Here is a 20329-nt window from a genome sequence, read left to right as displayed (position 1 = left end):
GCGAAACGTACGTCAACCTACTCGAGTCGAGGCAGACTGTCGGAGCAGTGAGGCACCATCCTGTGCGGCAGCGTGCAAGGGTATTCCCGCAGCTGCCGCCGAATCTGCTTAAGACGGCCAGGTATCTCCCTGGGAAGCCGCGTGGAAGGAGAATCCCGCTGCCGTCTCCTCCGAAGCCTGTGCCCTCTGTGCGCGTCTACAGCCACCTCTCCCTAGGGGAGTAGTAGCATACTTTGAGGATTTTCTCATGCAATCTGCATCAAGCTAAGTTACACGTCCGTTAGATACACTTACTATATGCCCCATTCCTTTAATCTCAGCACGCTGTCACCCGCTTATTGAGGAAAAGTATTAGTTATATGTGCTTTTAATAGCGTCACTACTGTATCAAATTCAAGAAATACAGTTGGGCAATATGTATGTGGACATTTATATACTGTCTACCATAAGTGTATAAACTGGGACTGTGGTAATTGAAGCAGATATTTACTTTGCAATATATCTATCAGAGGTTATACTGTACTTATGATTGAAACTGTCTTCTTCAAACTGCCCCGTCTTTCTGGGCAATGTGAATACTCTTCAATGTCCCATGATTGAAGGGGTGATATATCATATTTATACTACACATATGTGTCAATAGACTAGTACCTCCTGCCAAGTATTGTACTCAAGACAGGGGAGTATGATCTTAGACAGTGGGGTTTTTTCCTCTCAATCATTATTTGAAGGATTGACTAGAACCCACTGCAGTGGTATAATCAGGTTATAAGTTTGACAACTAAAGTGATTTGCCTAAGTTTGTGTTACACACAGCCATGTTTATATTTCTATTCTTTCCTGTCTATGTGAATTAAGCTGATTACGATCTGTGGCAATGGAAGAACCTGCTACAGCCGTATGTGCAGGATTCTATTCTGACAACTATGTCATATGTCAGAAACAGTGACTCATTATATGTGTTATACACAGCTGTGTGTATATGTTTCAATTATATGTACATATGCTCTGTTTTTAGAGCCTGATTTGAGATAATTATAGTCTGATGTTCAGATGAACTATACCTTCTGATATATATTGCTGATTTATTGAATTATGATTGATAATTATCACCTGCTGTAACTATATTTCTGCTGCTTGTGGTCTGGCATTACTTTCATCAGACTCATTATTGTCATTGCAATTGTGTTTAATTTGATATCACAGAGGGACCACTCTATTAAATTTATGTCACCAAACAAAGTTTTTGAATCCATATATGGTATTTTATCCCTATATGAGTTGGCTCCCTTAATTATAAGGGTTAAATATAGATTATATGTATGTCTGTCTGTTTAGTCTACCCTTTTAGAAATACTATATTAAAAGTTATATTTTAACTATCTTTATTTACAAACGAGTGCCCCCAACAAGAAGTCTTCTTTCTCTCTTGGTTTATTATTGCTCCTCCATCCGGTAAGGCAATGTAGTATTCCTGAAGAAATGTCAAACACACGAAATGTTGGACTTGACAAGGGTTGCTGTGCCTTATTTATAAGAGTTCAGGAGTGCCATCCCTTTAAAAAAAAAAAAAAAAAGAGATGGATAGATATCTGAAAAATAATAATGAAAAACGTGCGCCTAATAGTGTAATGTTTTAAAGATAAATGAATCAGTGCTCAAATGGATAAGTAGTGTGCGTACCAAAAAATAAACAACCAAGAGCTTATCTGGTGGTCAGGCAGTACTGCAATGGTCAGGTAACTTGAACTGATAGCACTTTCCAGGATTCCACGGGATACACCTTTAGGATCACCTTAAATGTGGGCTTGTAATTTTTTGCCCATCAAGAAGAACATGTATAGTATAGTATTGTATGCAACAAATAGAAACACCACTGGATGAAAATAAATCTGCGTACCACAATGTGCGTAAAACAATGCATGAACGATGTCACTACTCTGTGCTTCAGGTCAAACTCAGTAACAGTCTGGCTTCATGTGACAACAAAATGGAAGACCTCAGACCAGAAATGGAGAGAATTCTCTGTGAATAGATTTAATTTAGACCATACACAAAGGGAATCGGTATGAAATACAGCCGGCCGCATGGTCGGCGGTTCGATTCCCGGCAGCGCTTGGCCGACCAAAGTAGAGTTCCCGGCGGAAGCCCGACAGCGCTGGAAATCCGGATCGTCAATAGGCAAGTATTGACTAACCTAACCTAACCCCATAACCCTCCTTAGGGGTGCCTAACCTTAACCTCCCCCCCAAGTGCCTAACCCCCCCCTTCCCCGCTGCCTAAACCTAAGTCCCCCCTGGGGGTGCCTAACCCTAACCCTCCCTCCCCCTAGCCTAACCCTAACCCTCCCGGGGGGGTGCCTAACCCGAGGACCCCCCAGGTGTCCTAAACCTAACCCTCCCCCCCGCGGCTGTCCGCTCGCGGCGCCCGGCGTCAGGGAAATGTTAGGCGTCTACATCTAGACGCCAGAGATTTCACCCTCGCCAGGATATGACAGTCGGGAAGCCGGCTACCGGCTTCCCGATTGTACACCACACAAAGCTTCCCTGAGGAAGTCCAGAGGGACGAAACGCGTTGGGACTGATTCTCACAACCCCATTAGTGGACTGTTATCTGCTACAATACCATAAGATAAGCATTCATTTGTTTTTTATTTGTTGGTTTTATTCTATTGTGCTTTGTGTATGGTCTAAATTAAACATATTCACAGAGAATACTCTCCATTTCTGGTCTGAGGTCTTCCATTTTGTTTTCACATGAAGCCAGACTGTTACTGAGTTTGACCTGAAGCACAGAGGAGTGACATCGTTCATGCATTGTTTTACGCAGATTTATTTTCGTCCAGTGGTGTTTCTATTTGTTGCATACAATACTACACTATATATGTTCTTCTTGATGGGCAAAAAATTACAAGCCCACATTTAAGGTGATCCTAAAGGTGTAGCCCGTGGAATCCTGGAAAGTGCTATCAGTTCAAGTTACCTGAGCATTGCAGTACTGCCTGACTACCAGATAAGCTCTTGGTTGTTTATTTTTTGGTATGCACACTACTTATCCATTTGAGCACTGATTCCTTTGTTTTTAAAATATTACACTATTAGGCGCACGTTTTTCATTATTATTTTTCAGCACCTTCTTCTCCGATTGCCATATGGAATATTTGGAAAAACTGCAGCCACCTGTTATATTCAGGAGTGTTCTACACAACGTATCATCAACATTTGACTATTCACTATACACTAGGAATTTTAAATTTGTGCACCAGTATATACATACACACCTTTTTTCACAGGTGGCATATTTTCTGGTTCACTTTCCATGGATGAGATCAGTAGTTGGAGTGTTTGCTGATACTTGAAGTGCCATATTGAAGAATATAGAGGCCTCCAAGTGAGTTAACTTACAATTTAGAAATATATAGACATATGACCCAAATTGGGTGCTATTATTATATAGCGTAAGACCATCAAAACCAGTAACACCTTGGCGTGGCTAGACCATAGGTTTGCAAATGTATGCAACTAAGATCTCTGCATTTCTAATTATTATATCTCCCCATCAGACTCTCCACCTCTCTACAAATCTTCAAACGGGCTCTCAAGACCCACTACTTCATCAAGGCCTTCCAGCACTCATCCTAACCCACCTCATGCTCTTTCCTCCCTATCTTCCCCTTCTGTGTCACACCCATCAGTCTGCCCCTCCCCTTTAGAATGTAAGCTCTCACGAGCAGGGACCTCTTCCCTCATGTGCTCCTCTTTACATTTTCTTCTACTCTTTACTCCCCATAAGGGCACCTAACACGTGACTGCCAACTCCCGGCTGCTTATTGTGAGTGCTTTAATCGCTATTGCAGCAATGTATATAAGTTGTGTCCTTGTCCTGCACTGTAATGTACTGTAAGTTACTTGTTTCTTGTTCACCTATTAGTTCTATGTAAGGCGCTGCGGAACACTTGTGGCGCCATATAAATAAAGGATGTAGATATCTTTACTGGCCTATTTGCAGAGTGCTGGAAGAGTTTTTGTCTTTTTCGGTCTAGTTTAACCCCTCCTTTTGCACACCTGTGATGGGCTAATAAATTGATTTGTGCAACTACCATTTTGTGTATCACTGTTCTGGGAGTCCTCAGTTTAGAAATGCATAAATATATGACCCAAAGTGGGTGCGATTATTAATATTGTGTAACACCACCAAAAATAGGGACGCCTTGGTGTGCCTGATCACTAAACCACATGTTTTCAAATGTATGTACAGAGACCTCTGCATTTTATATAATTCTGTATGATGCAAATCTCTTTATTGGCGTGTTTGCAGAGTGCTGGGTGAATATTTTGTCTGTTTTTTTACTTTTTCAGAATCTAAGTATGTATGCTATCCATGTTTTTTTTTTTTTTTTAAACATTAGATTTTTATTGTTTCAAAATTATAAGGGTAGGATCTGGGATACAGAAATAAAAAAGGAGGGGTACATGGGGACAGAAATAAAGAAATAGGTACATTATTTGCATATAAGATAACAAATATAACATGGTAATATTAATACAGTCCAGAACAGACAGCTGTTCTTGTCAAACAGTATGTAACTATAATACTTCGATCTAGCAATCATTAATGGCATACAGCTAAACTGAAGAAATATGAACTACTAGCTAAATTCTTCTGAATGGTCAAGGAAATAAAAAAGGACCAGATAGGACAAGACAACTCTCCCTATAGAATCCATTGGTCTACTTAAATTTGGTTATTTATCCTCAACTTAATATTTGGATCTCAGGGTTTGGATTTTGAGGTCCAGTAGTCAGACCAAGTCAACCACTGAATCAGAGGATTTGAGCTATCCATGTTTTTATCTTTATTTTCATGTCAGTTATTCTTTAACTGGTTCTCCTGGCAGCTTGGCATGTCATGGTTTTTCTTTTCTCACACAAGTCAGGCAATGGTAAGCATCTGGGGTTGCTAAAGCAATGACAGCGCTGTGCTGCTCCAAACCAGGGGCATTTTAAGAGAGGAGGGGACTAGTGTGCAAACTCAGTGCGGACCACCTCCTCTCTGGCAGCGCAGTATATTCTGGCTTGGTGCCAGAATCTACAGCGCATGAGTAGCACTCCGGGTAAATGGCGCCCACACCTTATTCTTGCGCGTAGCTCCCCTATTTGAATCTTGGTCTGTGCTGCAGCCCCACCTCTGGAGCCTCCACTGGACAGCTCTAAATGAGATACATGCTTCCCTAAATGGGAAATTGATTTGGACAGATTTCTGTTGAATAAAGGGACACCATGTATAGTACCACTAAATATGCCACCTCCTGTACTAGATACAGACAGGTGCAATTATATATTTTACATAGGATGTACTATACTCCCATCTGACTTCTTCAGATCGAAAGACGCTAGATGTCCAAAATATGGTATGGACTCATGAGCATTCAGGCAACACTTAGGGTAATGTGCTGGGTGCAGCTGATTTGCCATACGGTTATAAAGGTCCCTCTTCTCTACCCTAAAAGTCTCTTTGGGGCATCCATGGCTCTCCTACAAGATAAGCCTACGTCACAATGGGCCTAATTCTGAGTTGCACGTACTGTCTCAGTGGAGGATTTTTTCTACTGTGCATGCATCTATGTCGCAACGCAGATAGCATGCGCAGGGCCAGAATTGCAATTGAGATGCACAGTCTCAGAAGTATGTTGTAACTTTAGTGGGTGTTTATGGGTGGTGGCTTATAACACAGACAGGTCCATGTTATGGGCATGTTGCAGAAAGTGGTTGCGCACCCAAACGCTCACCCACCCACATAGAAGGTCATACACAGATGGGGAAATTGCACCTGTCAAGGGAAGGTGCGTTATATCAATCAGTATTTCAGCGTCTACGGATGCAGACAGTGGACATCTCAGGCCATGCACTTCCAATGCACGGATGTACTCCAGGTCAGAACTTTATAGCGGCACTTGCATAAACACAGAGGCGTGCAACCACCAATAGATAAAGATACGGCTGCAGACGACTTCGAATCATTCCCAGTATGTGGTTAATGTGCTGGCCTTGGCTACAGAGATAATAGCCAGAACCTGGATGGCCTAAGAACACCCGTTACATAAATGGGTGACACTGCTGAGTAACCCGGTTGGTCATGAGCAGTTTATTCACACGAATTGTGTCAAAATATTATACAATTCACATGATGCTCTGCAGTCCCTGCCTGAAGGTGCTGAAGATACCACTTTTCACATGCACCGTGCATGGCGGGGTTGCTCCTCCTTTCCTCTCCCCCGACATGATGCAGTAGGTTAAGGGCATTAATGTATACTACTATATATTACATGTTGAATGACCAAGGCTGGCCTGAGACCAATATTTTTGGTAAGTAAATATTTTTTTCAGTTCCACCAAGGGCGTGGTCTCATAGCAAAAGTTGCACCCACAACATCAGGGTTGGAGGGCTGTCACTATGGCCGCCCACAATAAGCATGGAGAGACTCTGGGGAGTGGGATGCTGGCACTCATTGGGTTTAAGCGACCACCAGCCAGGCCATGAGACAGGAGTGACTCAGTTAAAGTAACGGGCGACTAGCAGAGACACAGCCTCCTCCGGTCCAGTTAAAGACAGACTGGCTAGGCCTGGTTGTAGACATGGACCCTGAGACAACAGGTCTACTCGTAAAGGAAGTTGATGAGGAACGTCTATGAAGAGCCTTAGAAGATTGGAGTACCAATGACGTCTGGGCCAAGCCGGAGCTATGAACAGGACTTTGCCCCTCCCCTGTCTGAACTTTCAAAGCACTCAAGGAAGTAGGGATATTGGGAGGGAAGAGATATGTCAAAAGGAAGTTCCATTTCACCGACAATGCATCTATGAAGGCCGCGTCAGGGTCCTGTGATCTGGCTCCATAAATTGGAAGTTTGTTGTTGTGTCTTGAGGCCATGAGATCCACTTCCGGAACACCCCATTTGTCCACTAGAAGCTGAAAGACTTCTGGATGTAGAGACCATTCTCCTGCATGCACGTAGTGACGGCTGGGGAAATCCGCTTCCCAATTGAGAATCCCCAGGATGAGCACTGCAGAGATGGTTGAGAGATTGCGTTCAGTCCATGCAAGAATGTGGGACACTTCTGTCATTGCTGACAGACTTCAAGTGCCCCCTTGGTGATTGAGGTAGGCCACAGTCTATAGCCACCAGGCTAGGGACAGGCGAACCTCTGGGGGGAGGCTCATCATCTGGAATTTGAGCAGATGGGGTATCCCGTTCCACATGGAGAGGATCAGGTGTTGTAGGGGCCTGGAGTGAAACTGGGTGAACTCCACCATGTCGAAGGTGGACACCATGGATCCCAAGGCCTGCATTGCAGAGTGAATTGACACTCAGCGATTGTGGAGCAGTCTGTGTAGTCCAGTGGTCAGGGAACAGGGGTAAATTACCTCATATGGGGTAAAAATGAAATTCCTGGGGGTAATGGACGGACAGCCGGGCATGCATATGAATTATTCTATAATATAGAATGATTCATATGCATTGTGCCGCAGGGAGGCTCTAAGCCGGACACCCGCTGGGATGTTACAACCAGCGGGCGCCCGGCTCCTTCCCTGCAGCGCCGCGTTAGCCGGAGGCTGGAGCTCTCTTCTGAGCTCCAGCTTCCGCCTCTCTCATGACGTCTCTCCCATAGTTCCGAGGAGCAGCCAGGCGGACAGGACGGCGGCAGATGCAGGAGCGGGGATTAGGGTAGTTGTTTTTTGGGGGGATTTTTAGTACAAGTGGTACTACAGGGGCATTATATGGGGGCACTACTACAGGGGCATTATATGGTGGCACTACTATACGATTTTCTTCCTTTCAAATCAAGTGGTAACATCGGCATATTTAAATATATTGTGGGGTAAAAGGTAAAAAAGTTCCCTGACCCCTGGTGTAGTCTGTGCTGGATTGCTGAAACTTGTCCGCTGTTAGGAAAATTCTCTGAACAAGAGAGTCCAGGACGGAGAGACTATGAGCCGTATTCAATTTGAGCAGAGCCGCGATACTTTAACGTGGCCCGGACTTTCTGCCGTCTTCGCCTGTTTTGGAGGCGGAAAAGTATCGCACGCGTGCACGTTTTACCCCGTATTCAATATGGAAGTAGGCAAAAACGGGACCCGGCGATACTGAAACAAGCGGAAAGTACTGTCAGTTTTGGGGAAATCAGCCTGACACCCCCCAAATGAAGCTCTGACATGGGGGTTCCCTATGGTACCCCCCGATTTGGCTTGCTGAAGAAACTTAATGCGGATCTGGACTTAACGCCTCAAATTGAATATGGGCCTAAGTGTTTCCTCAGGTTTTAAAGGACCTGAACAATCAGTTAGCAGCGCTTTCATGTATCACACAAACAGCGTGGGTATAAGACTTGTACATCTGTGTTTGAAGGAGTCTCCGTTGTGCTTCATATGTGACTTTGGTACTTTATCTTAGGTTTAAATATGTACAATCAATCAGCTCCTGTCACTTTACAACTGTTATCTTTCATACACAGCCTGTAAAGTATCAACCAATTAACTTCTATCAGTCCACTTTAGCTCTCTCCAATGCTTAGTACATAGAGCCTGATTCAGCACGGATCGTAAGTTTGCATTTGAACCTGGGCGCTGCAAAATTATGCAAATGAATGCGATCGCAGCACTATATAAAGATGCCCACCACGTAATAAAGCTGCCCACTTTCCATTACTTACATTCGCAATACCTTTGCAAATCTGCGTAAACAGAGTACCATTGGACCCATACGCACAGAAACTACTAAACTTCCTGCGGGTATCTAGAGCTCTGGCTGCGTATGCAGTCGCAGGAGCTTATTTATGCATGCCCCTGTAACGCACAGGCATGCCTGTGTTCCTCTAACCACCCCACCCCTTCACCACCCCCTAACAGAACTTCCTGTCAATAAGTTCTCGATTGGTCTGCATAGACACTGCGATCCATTTCCCGATTGCAGCAACTAGTTCCCGCACTGCAATGCATACGCAGAACGCAAACATCAGCCGGTTGCGTGCATGCAATCAGGCCCATAGACCACTAATTCCTGTATGGTTAAAGTAACAGCCCAGCATCTTTGATACAGATTGAGGGGTGTTTCGCTGCGTCTGTGGTGCAAAGAGTGGCTAAGCTAAACCGCTCTGTGCAGTTCACCTATGCCAGGCGTCTAGCACATATGGCATACTGAGGCTACTGTAGGTGTATGAGCACACATCTGTAGTTGCAAATTTTCCTACAACTACTGAGATATTGTTCAATCAGCCTTCTGGATGGCCACCCACAAGGGAAAAGCATGGCAAATCCTGGCTTCTATATCTATGACTGTCTTTGTAATACCATCAGCAGGCATTTCGGGGGACTTATTGAGGAGGCACAGAAACCGAATCTGAAATTCACTGTATAGCAGGACTTGCCATAAACGGAGCCACGGACCTTCCATTAATGAACACCTTATTGCATATGACCCAATAAAAAGGTAAAAGTGACATTGTCTGCTTAGAACTTTGCCGCAATTCCAGGACAATTTTTGATAAGATCTATATTGCAATCAAATATTCTTCAGCAATTTACCAGAGCCATATATACAGCACTAATTTCTCTTCTGTAGCTGCTTAATCTCATTGCAAATTGTATATATTATTTATTTTAATAAATAGATGCATGTTATTGCTATATAACTGGTCTCATGTAGCTTTGTCAGGGGCGGACTGGGCCACCGGGAGAACAGGGCACTTCTCACTTGGCCAGATCCCCTCTTTCCGTAGTACAGGGCCAGTTTAAAGAGGAGAAACCGGGCACACGTTACCTAGACCCCCTGTCACCGACCAGATGATCAGCCGCTATCAAACATTAAACAGCACAACGGCAACACTCGGGGTACCTCTCCGAGTTGTGTCTGTGGCCAAACATCACAGCAGTGACAGGCAGAATGCAAGGGCTCAGTGTATAACACACACTGGTGCGCAGGCTGCAGGGGTAGAGGGGACGGGCTTGGAGGAACGTGAGGAATGGCTGCAACACTGCAGACACGTTCTCGCTCACATTTACTAAGCTCCCGCTCTATAAAGTAAGGAGGGTGATGGAGGAGAGGAGGAACCCAAATGTGAGGGAAGGAGCAGATTAGAAAAGTGTGTGCAGAGCTGGCCCAAGGCATAGACAAAGAATTCCTAGGGGCATCCAAGCCCATCTAGGCTGGCGGTGGTGTATGGCAGGCACTGCGGCATGGGGCACCTGCTACTGCTGCTGTACAGCGTCCACGGTTTGCTGCTGCAGGGCCCGATCGGAGCTGTCATTTGAGCGCCGATCGGGCCTGGCAGCAGCAAACAGTGAGCGGACAGGCAGGAGCGGAACAGCCAGCGGCGGTTGTGGAGACCGGGCACCCGATTGGCAGGGCTCTGCTAGCTCTCAGCTCTGAACGGGCAGCAGCTGCAGCAGGCAGCTCACAGCCAGCAACAGCAGGCTGCCGCTGCGGGAGCAAACAGGTCCACGGAGGCTGGAGCAGAGTAGCAGACTTTGCACAGTTGGGGCAGTGGGCACCGGGCATCAACAAAAATGCCCAATGGTCTCTGGAGGAGGGCTGCTGCGCATGCCCAGCTCCTCCTCCCATGGGCCTTTGTGGAGTCCAGCAGGCTAAGCTGGACCCCCACAAAAGCACAGTGAGGAGGATTCAGCAGGAGCTGCAAAACGGGCGGACGCACAGGCTGCCACCCATCCGGTTTTAAAAAGTAAGTGACTGTTACAAAAATGTTTTAATTAAAGTCCGCTCAGCATGTAGTGAGGAGTGCTGGTGCTACGTGCTGACCGGGTGATGAGTGAGGACGTGATCTGTGCTTCTCGGTGAGGGATGCTGTAATTGGAAAGGGCAGAGGGGTTCTGTGTGAAGGGTGCTGTGCTGGATGGGGATTGCTGTGACTGAGGGGGGCGATGGGTGTTTGCTGCCTCTGAACTGTGCTGCTGGGCAGGGGGGAGCGGGTACTGTTTAACCGGGCTTCCCGAGGGGCCCTGGTCCAGCGCCGCCCCCCCCTCCTCACAGCAGTGGGAGACTGCTCGTGGCTGCTGAGCAGTCTCCCACTGTGGGGGGGGGGAGGAGCGATCACACTGGCTTTGCGCCGGGCTGATGGGCTTACAGCGCCCCTCCTCCTACGCGGCGCTGCAAAAGTGCTTTTTTTTCTCAAGGGGCGTGGCCACGCCACCCACGATGAGGCCACGCCCCCCTCTGTACCTGGGCCCGCCAGGGCTCTCTACAGCCCTGATGCTGGGTATTGTGCTGTGAGACAGGGAGAGTGGTGCTGGGTAATAGGCGGAACTAGCGGTGGTTCAGTCGGTATATTGTACCGACCTGGGCCCACCACAATGATGGTGCCTGCAGCAGTACAATGAGTCTGTGTGAGGGAAAGAACAGGGCAATCGAGAAGAGCACATAGCCAGGACGTGAATGAAGGAGGTGTTGGAGGAGTGCATTTAGCCGTGGTGTGAGAGAAAAAGCACGGTGATGGAGGAGAGGATGGAGCTGGGGTGTAAGGGAAGAAGGAGGGTGATGAAGAGGATGTGACAAAGAGGTGAAGGAAGGGGATGATCAGTAACTGATCAACCATTATGCCTTACTTGCCTACCCTCCCGATTTGGTCGGGAGCCTCCCGAAAATCGGGTGCCGCTCCCAACCTCCCAGGAAGGCAGGCAATGTTCCCGAGTGCTGCCGCCCACCCCTCCTATCCCCCTGCATTTACCTTAGAAACCCCCACAGCAGGGGGGGCGGTGACGTGATTCGTGTCATTTTGGCTCCGCCCCCTGCTTCACAATGCCTGTAATATCGGCATTGTGTAGCGGGGCCAAATGACGCGATCGTGTGTCTCCGCCCACAAATTCACATAGTCTGGCCGGCCCCGCCTCCTCATAATGGCTACGCCCCGTCATGCCGATCTGGCTGCTCCCTCCCGGAAGGGGCAGCCAGAAAGTTGGCAAGCCTGCATTACGCAGATCAGACTGCAGCCTATGGTGCCAGGGCTTGGGTAGGTGCCAACCCTCCCTACTGGGGCAAATCCTGAGCAATTATGGACAACTTAGAGGGGCACCCAGCTCCTCCTAGTACTTTCTACGGCATTGGCAGATGTCACTGTAGAAGAGCTTGGAGGGAGAAGTCACCAGACAGTAAACAAGATGCAGAGCACATAGTAATAAGTATGATGCTGTATTGGTTTGGAGAGCTGGTGATTTTGGGTAGATGGGAGTGTGTGTTTATTATATTGTTTGGAGAAGTGATAAATCCTCTAATGCTGACCATACATCTGCGCGACCAGCATCAGATTCACCATCTGACTCCCCCCGGAGCTCCCTGGCAGTCCCGGCGGCATATTTGTTGTTTTACTTAGCACACGATCTGTCATATGATCGTGTGCCTTACGCATGCGTCAGGGAAAAAGTAATTGAAATTACTTGAATGGACGCACGATGCATCGCATGCACAAAATAAACAGTACGATCTGCACATGATAGGATGGAACATATGTTCTGCACATCTGATCAGTGCTGGGGGGCAAGGAGGGGGTCGGGCAGACATTACTGGCGGTAGAGGGGAGGTAAGGGTAGAGGGCAGCTGGTGCTGTACTCAGGGGCAAGGAGGGGGTTAGGGGCAGGCAGTGCTGGGGGAAAGGAGGGGGTGAGGGTAGATAGGGCAGCTTAAAGTAGTAACAGCAGCTGGCCCATCCCACCCCCTACCTTCACTACCACTATTGTTTGTCAAATGGCAGTACCCCCTTCTGGCCGCCCATCTGTCACTCTTTACTGTTAGCAGCAGCCGCGGGAAGTTACCCACAGCCCCTCCCTACCTGCCAAGGCACCATACAGCCACCTGTTAATCCGCAGCACCCACACCTGCCACTGCACCAAACCAATCCCCACCCTCTTATTAAATTTACTTCAGTAATCCTCCGGGTGCCGGGGCAGTCTGTCCCTGTAGTGCCAGATATGAGAACCCTGCTCTTTTGAAAGTGCTGGCCTCCAGCTGGGTGCCCGGACCTGCTCTCTCTCCCCGGGACCAGCCCTCCCGCCGGGTGTCGGGACTGTCCTCTTGCCGTGTGTCGGACCTGCTCTTCCACCGGGTGAAGGGGTCACCTGACCTGTCCCTGTAGTGCTGGGTTCTGCATCAAACACAGGCGCTAAGGTATAGTCCTCCCTGGCCAGTCCAGGGAGACCTCAATCATTGCTTAACACTTGTATAATTGATCTCTTGGACATCATTTTTGTATTCCTGTCTGTCATCGGGCTCATACAACTTTTGTGACCCCATGAACCAGGGGCTGCAGGCTGTCTGTGATAGATCAATTAAGGGCTTTATGATCTAGTTGGTACCAATATTATTTGGTTGATGCAGTGCCTATATATATATATATATATATATATATATATATATATATATATATATAATTTATTTTACCTTGTAACACATTTTGTTATTTCTATCACAAGGACCAGCTTGCATTTTGTAAGGGGTTTTCTTCCTTGTGCTAATTAAGTGCAATATGTTTATACGAATAAGTATGCTCATGCAATACTATTTCGAACCTAATGTCTACACCAGCTATTTGAACTATTACCTACAGCCATACGTTGCTGGATCTGCCTAATCTCGTTCGATCTTGGAAGCAATACAGCATCAGGCCTGGTCAGAACCTAGATGGGAGACCTCCTAGGAATGGGTGCCGGACTGTAGATAGACAGTAATTAGTTAGACAATGTCTAGATCGACCACAGTTGTTAGACAGTCAATAGATTGACAGGTACAAAAGGTCGACATGAAAATTATTGACATATTTATTTATTTATTTTAGGTTTAGGGTTAGGCACTTAAGATGAGCCAGTGTCCAACGTCATTCCCTACCATCCAAGTGGGTATGGACGGGGAACAAATCCATGTGGCGAGCAAAGCGAGCCACCGTGCCCGCAGTGTGGCGAGCGAAGCGAGCCCGCAAGGGTCCGAATGGTATTTACGCAAAAAAAACATAAAAAAAAAAAATGTGTCGACCATTTTCGGGTCGACCTTTTGACCCCGTCGACCATTTGTACCAGTCGACCTTCTTACATGTCGACCTTTAGTACCTGTCGATCTATTGACTGTCTAACAACTGGGGTAGATCTAGACATTGTCTATCTCTTATACCACACCCCTAGGAATACCAGGTGCCGAGGGTAAACTTATTGGAAGATGAATGGAACAGCACATGACGCAGTACTTGTATAACCAACTTGTTATTTACATCAGTGTACCTATATTCTATTGATACCAAACCTTTATTTGTGTCCCCAGTGGTATGCAGAATTTTGATATGATGTGTTTTATTTTCGCCTATCACTGGGATGTTTGATGTAACACCTGAGTGTTTAATTAATTACAAATCTAAAATAAAAATGTACTATTTCATATTGCTTTCAATATATGTTTGATGTCGTATACTTTTGACCATATGATTTTGTGTGATACGGGTACCTCTGATTTTATGTAAACATAATAAGTTAAAATTCTATTTGTCATTTTTATCCAAGTGTGCCCCAGCACACTTGGGGCACACTTGGATATGTATCTATAGGCTTTGGGAGCACCACCAACACCATAAATCATGATGTTTGAGAGATGTATGATGGTTAGTCCATTTGATTTCGATAATTAATGAATAGTCACATGAGGTTCTGTGCGGAATCCTCTCTTATTGGAGACCTCAATCATTTGCAGGAGCCAGGGGATTGACCGTGACAGAGCACGTCCCCAGGAACCCACAGATTCTGCAAAAGTGAGTCCCTGGTGATCATTTTCGGGTAAAATATGCGCTAAAGCGCGATTTGCGATCACTGATCTCTATTCAATCTTTAACACTGAAAACCGTGGAAGGCAGCCATCCTAATCAGTGTTTATCACGGCTGTAACATGGTGACTGTGCAGTGTTCATGCAGTGTGAAAGCCCCAATGTTATTTAACTTCCACTAAAGTTAAACAACGGTAAAAAAAACGTCCGTTTTTTGCAGGACGAACAAAACAGTTGTGTGAAATAGCCCTAACGGTTCAGGTTTTAAGGATAACCATGTTTGTGAACAGGTGACTTAATTAGTACCCCAGCCTTTTGATTTAACCATCTGTGCTCAACCATGGCTATCCTAAAAACCTGGACTGTTAGGGTGACTTGAGGACAGAGTTTAGGAACCTCTGTCCTAATCATAAATACATGTTCATATAAAGCAGTGGTTCTCAAACTCTGTACTCAGAAAACAACACAGTTCACGTTTTCCAGGTCACCACGCATGTGCACAGCTGTATTCATTACTCACCAACTCATTTAAAAAGATCCATGGGTGGAGCTCAGGGCCGGATTAAGGGCAGGGTGACAGGGGTGGGCGTCCCGGGGCCCCCACACAAAGGGGGCCCCCACACACTGCCCCCGGCCACATCCCCATAATAAACAATTTTTAAAAATCTTTTAACGGTGCCGAGACCCGCAATTAGGCCCCGCCCCTCCAATGATTTGGCTCTGCCCCCTTTTCAAACTGACCGGGCTACATCCTTTAACGGCTCCTCCGCTCCTGTCCTTTCTTCTCCGCCCACACACAAGGCGGCTGGGGCCCGGGATCTGCTTCCTCTGCTCTGTCAGTGGACGCAGTCAGCACCATGGAGGGAGCACAAACAGTACACTGCAGCTGGAAGGTAGGGGGGTGCCTGGGTGCTGCTATTTCCTATGTGGCTATAGGACCTCTGTGACGTATACACCACGTGACCGCTGCAGGAGACTGGACCGCTCCTGCGTTACCATCCACTAGGGCATAGAGGGGGAATAAATATACTGTGCCCAAAGCGTGGCGAGCGCAGCGAGCCCGCGAGGGGACACTTTTGGCCCCCCCGTCAGCATCCCCGCCCCTCCCCCTTTCAGGCCGGGTCACGTAGGTGTGACATCACAGGTCCATCAGCCTTGTATAGTCTAGAACTAACCGTGCTGGTAGTGTAGGAGGGGTGTCTGTGTTTTTAGTGTAGGGGGGGGGGGGGTGTCTGAGTGCTGGTAGTGTAGAAGGGGGGCGCCTGGGTGATGGTAGTGCTGGAGGGAATATCTGAGTGCTATGAATGTAAGAGGGTGACTGAGTTCTGCTGGTGTGAATGAGGGTAGTATTTGGGTATATACAGTAGGCATTTAAAAAAAAAAAAATCATCTATATATGCAAATGGAATTTGAGTTGCTGGCACCAGTCTTTTTAACTATCTAAGGGAGTGCCAACCTAATGGGGGGGAGGAGACAGACAGAGAGAGATCAACTTTTATTGATAGGGGCCCCCACAGACCTTAATCCAGCCCTGGTGGAGCTAATAATTTCATTTGAGATTCTGCGAGGTAACCTGGAAACATGGTGTTTGCAGACCCTCCAACATGACCCCTCCAACGCGATACAAAAATGCTCTGCTCCTGAATTTTTCCCTTAATTGATGACTGCACCCACCTGTAGTGAAGCACCTGCCTCGTCTATTAACTAGCTCAACACAGGTGACTGCTATCATTAATTAGGTGAGAAGTCCAGGAGCAGAGCATTTTGTACCGGGTGGAAAGGGTCATGTTGGAGGAAAGGAGTTTGGAGTCCTGAGGACAGAGTTTGAGAACGTGTTAGAAATCATACATAGGCAACCTGTGGCTCTACAGCACTTGTGGAACTACTAGTTCTTGCATGCCCTCTGCCAGTGTGATTACAGATATAAAAATTATAGCAATTGATATTCAGGTCTACGAGGGTAGCCAGCATACAATACATACTAAGGGCAGCGCACATGGGTGGGCGTGGCCTCAGTGCTGACAGCGGACACAGACCACACCCCTGGTTGTATAACTTCGGAGCAGCAGAACACGTGGGGATAGGAGATGAGAAACTTAATTGGCAATATTAACCTCTGCAGCGCCAAATGAACCCTAAGAGATAGCATGACTCCTCCCTTAATCTCATCAGCTCTACATCATACAGACGTTCAGTGCTACTAATGCCCAGATACTAACTTTACATGGTCATAGCTACCCCAGCAAAGGGCAAATAAATATTAGCACCTCTGGTTATTCCCTGCACCTGCTCTGGGATGAGTGATTGCACACAGCTCCATCACTGATATATACACACTAATCAGCTGACAATATATGGCAGAGTACATCCATCTCCAGTTACAGAATGGCCTCCCTTACACACACACACTGTGCATAGTGCCCCCAGTACCTGTATCTCATGGATGCGGCTGAACCCGTCCCTCCAGAAGAACTCCATCAGGTTGGTTAGTGTGCTGGGGCCCGGCATCTCCTTCAGACTTTTAGCCAGGGCCGCCCTCCTCACCCCTTCTCCAGATCTGCCCCGGGTCAGTCTCCTTTCACCTCCCACCTCATCGCGTACAGCCTGGCCGGCAGCTAACAACGCGGGGAGCCTTTGCACCCCCCTCCTGCAGCTCCCCAAAACTTCCATGTCCAGGAGTCTCCTCACCCTCTGTCCCAGGAGAGCCATAAGCCCCCCAAGCAACCTGTGATAGTAGCAGCACCAAACCGGGCTTGTGTCCTTCCTCCCTCCCAGGTCTCCTCCACACACTGCAGCGCAGTCTGGGCATCAGCTTACACCATTATTAAAGACTCCCTCCCTCCCCCAGGGGCTGGTGAAAGGGGGTGGTGGTCTCAGAGCTGGAATCAATGGCTTCTTATGTGTCTCATGAAAAGGGGGTAACCCTTCCCCAAAGGACACCCCCTCCCATCCCACTGAGAGGTGCATTTGCAGCTGTTAACCCTTCATGAGCTGGGATACAATTACCATAATCTGCCCCACTTTACTGCATTGAGTTGTATTGTCTTTTATGACATCACCATGAATCATATCCATTAAGTATCATATTCACTAAGCTTATGCATGAAGTATTTTATTACTAAATACAATAAAAAGTCCTGAACATTCATGCATTTTTTTTGTGCTGTTTGTGATTTAAATTTAATCCCACGTGTTCCATGAGCCTGTTATAACATGACACAACTGTTTTCTATTAGGTTTGTTAGTTTGGTCTACTATTGAATGACATACTGGCAGTGAAACTTCCAAAACATGATCAAACTGCTTTTTCCGAAATGTGATTACCTATTAAAACAAGTTGCAAACAAATAAGGGCTCAATTCAACTAGGCGCTACTATGTTGCACCCGCGAGTAAGTACATCTGTATCTATGCCACACTTACGGGTACCGCTGGGCTCACAGATTTTAGTTTGCAGCCCCATTGGGCTGTGTACAAAAATCAGCAATTTCAGGCTGAGATCGGGCAGCAGTGGAGGCTAGTTCCGCTGCCAGCATTTATACGCCATTGCAATGGCAACTCGCCCCTAATTGAATTGAGCTCAAAGGGCCAAATGTAATAGGGTGAGAGTTTAGCAGTAAAACTCTCACACTGGTCTATTTATCAAGCAGTGAAAAGCGTGAAAAAGTGGACCAGTGGAGAAGTTGCCCATACCAACCAATCAGCACCTACCTATTATTTTATAAACTACTTGATAAATTCTACTTCAAAGCTGATTGGTTGCTATGGGCAACTTCTCCACTGGTCCACTTCTCCATGCTTTTCACTGCTTGATAAATAGACCCCTAAATCTTGAGTTTTTTTTAGTCTAAAAAACAAGCAAGTTTGCATGTTCTGTGACTTTATTACATTGGCTGAGTTTTAAAATGTGAGAGTTTTCCCTCACATTTTCTAAACTCTCACCCTATTACATTTGGCCCAAAGCGTGCTTTGCACACTTGTGATCATGTAATGCATTTTTTAATAGTTATGCTGTGTTTTCAGATGTGTAGGAGTGGAAGGGCGTATGAGAGGGAAGAAGAATATTTTTTTTGCATCATTTCTTGAGTTCCTTAATACTCCAGTGCTCTCTTCCTGCCCGGAGAAAAGCCTAGACAAGTGTTGTTGTATACGTTGCTTATGCCAAGTTTCAAACGGAATGTAATACGACCAAAGCACTCTGAAAATAGAGCAGACACAAACCTCTGAACCAGGGGTGGGCAATAAGCGGCCCTCCAGCTGTTGTTGAACTACAAATCCCAGCATGCATTGCGACATTTTTAGCATGGCCAAATAGCAAAATTGTGGCAGGGCATTCTAGAGTATGTAGTTTTACAACATCTGGGGGCTGCTTATTGCCCACCCTTACAATGGTAGTGTAAAGTGTGGGTCAAGCTCTGCCCAGTTATCTACACTGCACATTAACAGGAATTGGGTCTAAGGATCCCAATTCCTGCAATATTTCAGAGCTGTTTGTTCACAAATGGATGGTAGAGTGTGAGAAAACTGTTGCAAGAACTCACAGCTGGGTTTCCAGAGCAGCTATATAAATGCTGACACATGAATTATGTTTCATACATGCACCATAATTGTTAAATAATTTTATCAGGTGTAAAGGCTTCTGTAAGTTAGATGGTGCATGAAACTGTCTGCAGCCACAGTGATGCTACATGGGGTTAAGCTGAATAAACGCTAAACAATTATCAAGCCAATCAGCAAAATTATTGGGTGATCAATCCGATTATTGTGTAATCCTGATGGCTTTGCAGAAACGCCAATTAAAAGGGTCCAGAAACCGCTCGAGTCCGATTATCTGATCATTCAGAACATTTGATTTATGTGGGCCACAATGTCATGATATTGTGTAGTGTGTGGGCGTTCTCGCCCTGTTTCCTCCTTTTTTTTTTCAGTTTATTTCATCATCCTTGTGGGCAATCAATGCGCCTGAAAATCATCAGGTTTTATAAAGAATTGCTTAGGGTGTAGCACTGATATCAAGTTTAACAACTGTGCAACCTACTATCACATTAGCTACATCCCTGTTTATGGAAAATATATATAAAATTTTGCTTTTAAAACATATGCAAATAGTTTCCTATTACAGAAAGTAGTTAGTGCAAGCGACTTTACAGTGCTTAAAATGTACTACAGTTTTTCTTCATATTTGAATACGTTATTCTTGGTCAAGAGGGCGATTCCAAATTCCTGTTCTCCCCCCTAACCTGCCTATGCCCTACTTTGCTTCCTATATATGTCCCTACAGATATAACTATTAGAAGCCCCTTCTGACATTTGTCTGAAGTGCCTTTCTACTCAAGAAAAACCAAGCACAGGGGAATCGCCTATGTGCTTAAAACTAACAAAAACATCTATTTTGAGTAATTTTTTTGATGCAATCACAACTTCTGAAATATAAGTTACTAAGCACCACACTTTTATGGTTACATCATAGACCAGTGATGGGCACCAGGATACACTTCATTGAAAGGCTACAAAAAATAACCCCA

General features: G+C 46.1%; 1 protein-coding gene across 3 annotated transcripts in view; it reads right to left on the bottom strand.

Annotated features, from left to right (window-relative positions):
* The window catches only part of CYP27C1 (cytochrome P450 family 27 subfamily C member 1), a 52075-nt gene extending 34406 nt beyond the window's left edge, over nt 1-17669 (bottom strand). For all 3 annotated transcript variants that reach the window (XM_088455781.1, XM_088455780.1, XM_088455782.1), the window contains exon 1: nt 17236-17669. In XM_088455781.1, the coding sequence (XP_088311907.1) occupies nt 17236-17514 (279 nt within the window). In that variant the 5' untranslated portion in view covers nt 17515-17669. The remainder of the gene's footprint in view (nt 1-17235) is intronic.
* Between the last annotated feature and the right edge of the window lie 2660 nt (nt 17670-20329).

Source organism: Taudactylus pleione, unplaced genomic scaffold (genome assembly GCF_031769625.1).
Source record: "Taudactylus pleione unplaced genomic scaffold, aTauple2 ptg000671l, whole genome shotgun sequence".
Taxonomy (NCBI): Eukaryota; Metazoa; Chordata; class Amphibia; order Anura; family Myobatrachidae; genus Taudactylus; species Taudactylus pleione.
Note: the sequence above shows the minus strand (reverse complement) of the source record. Positions and strands in the feature narration are given on the sequence as shown.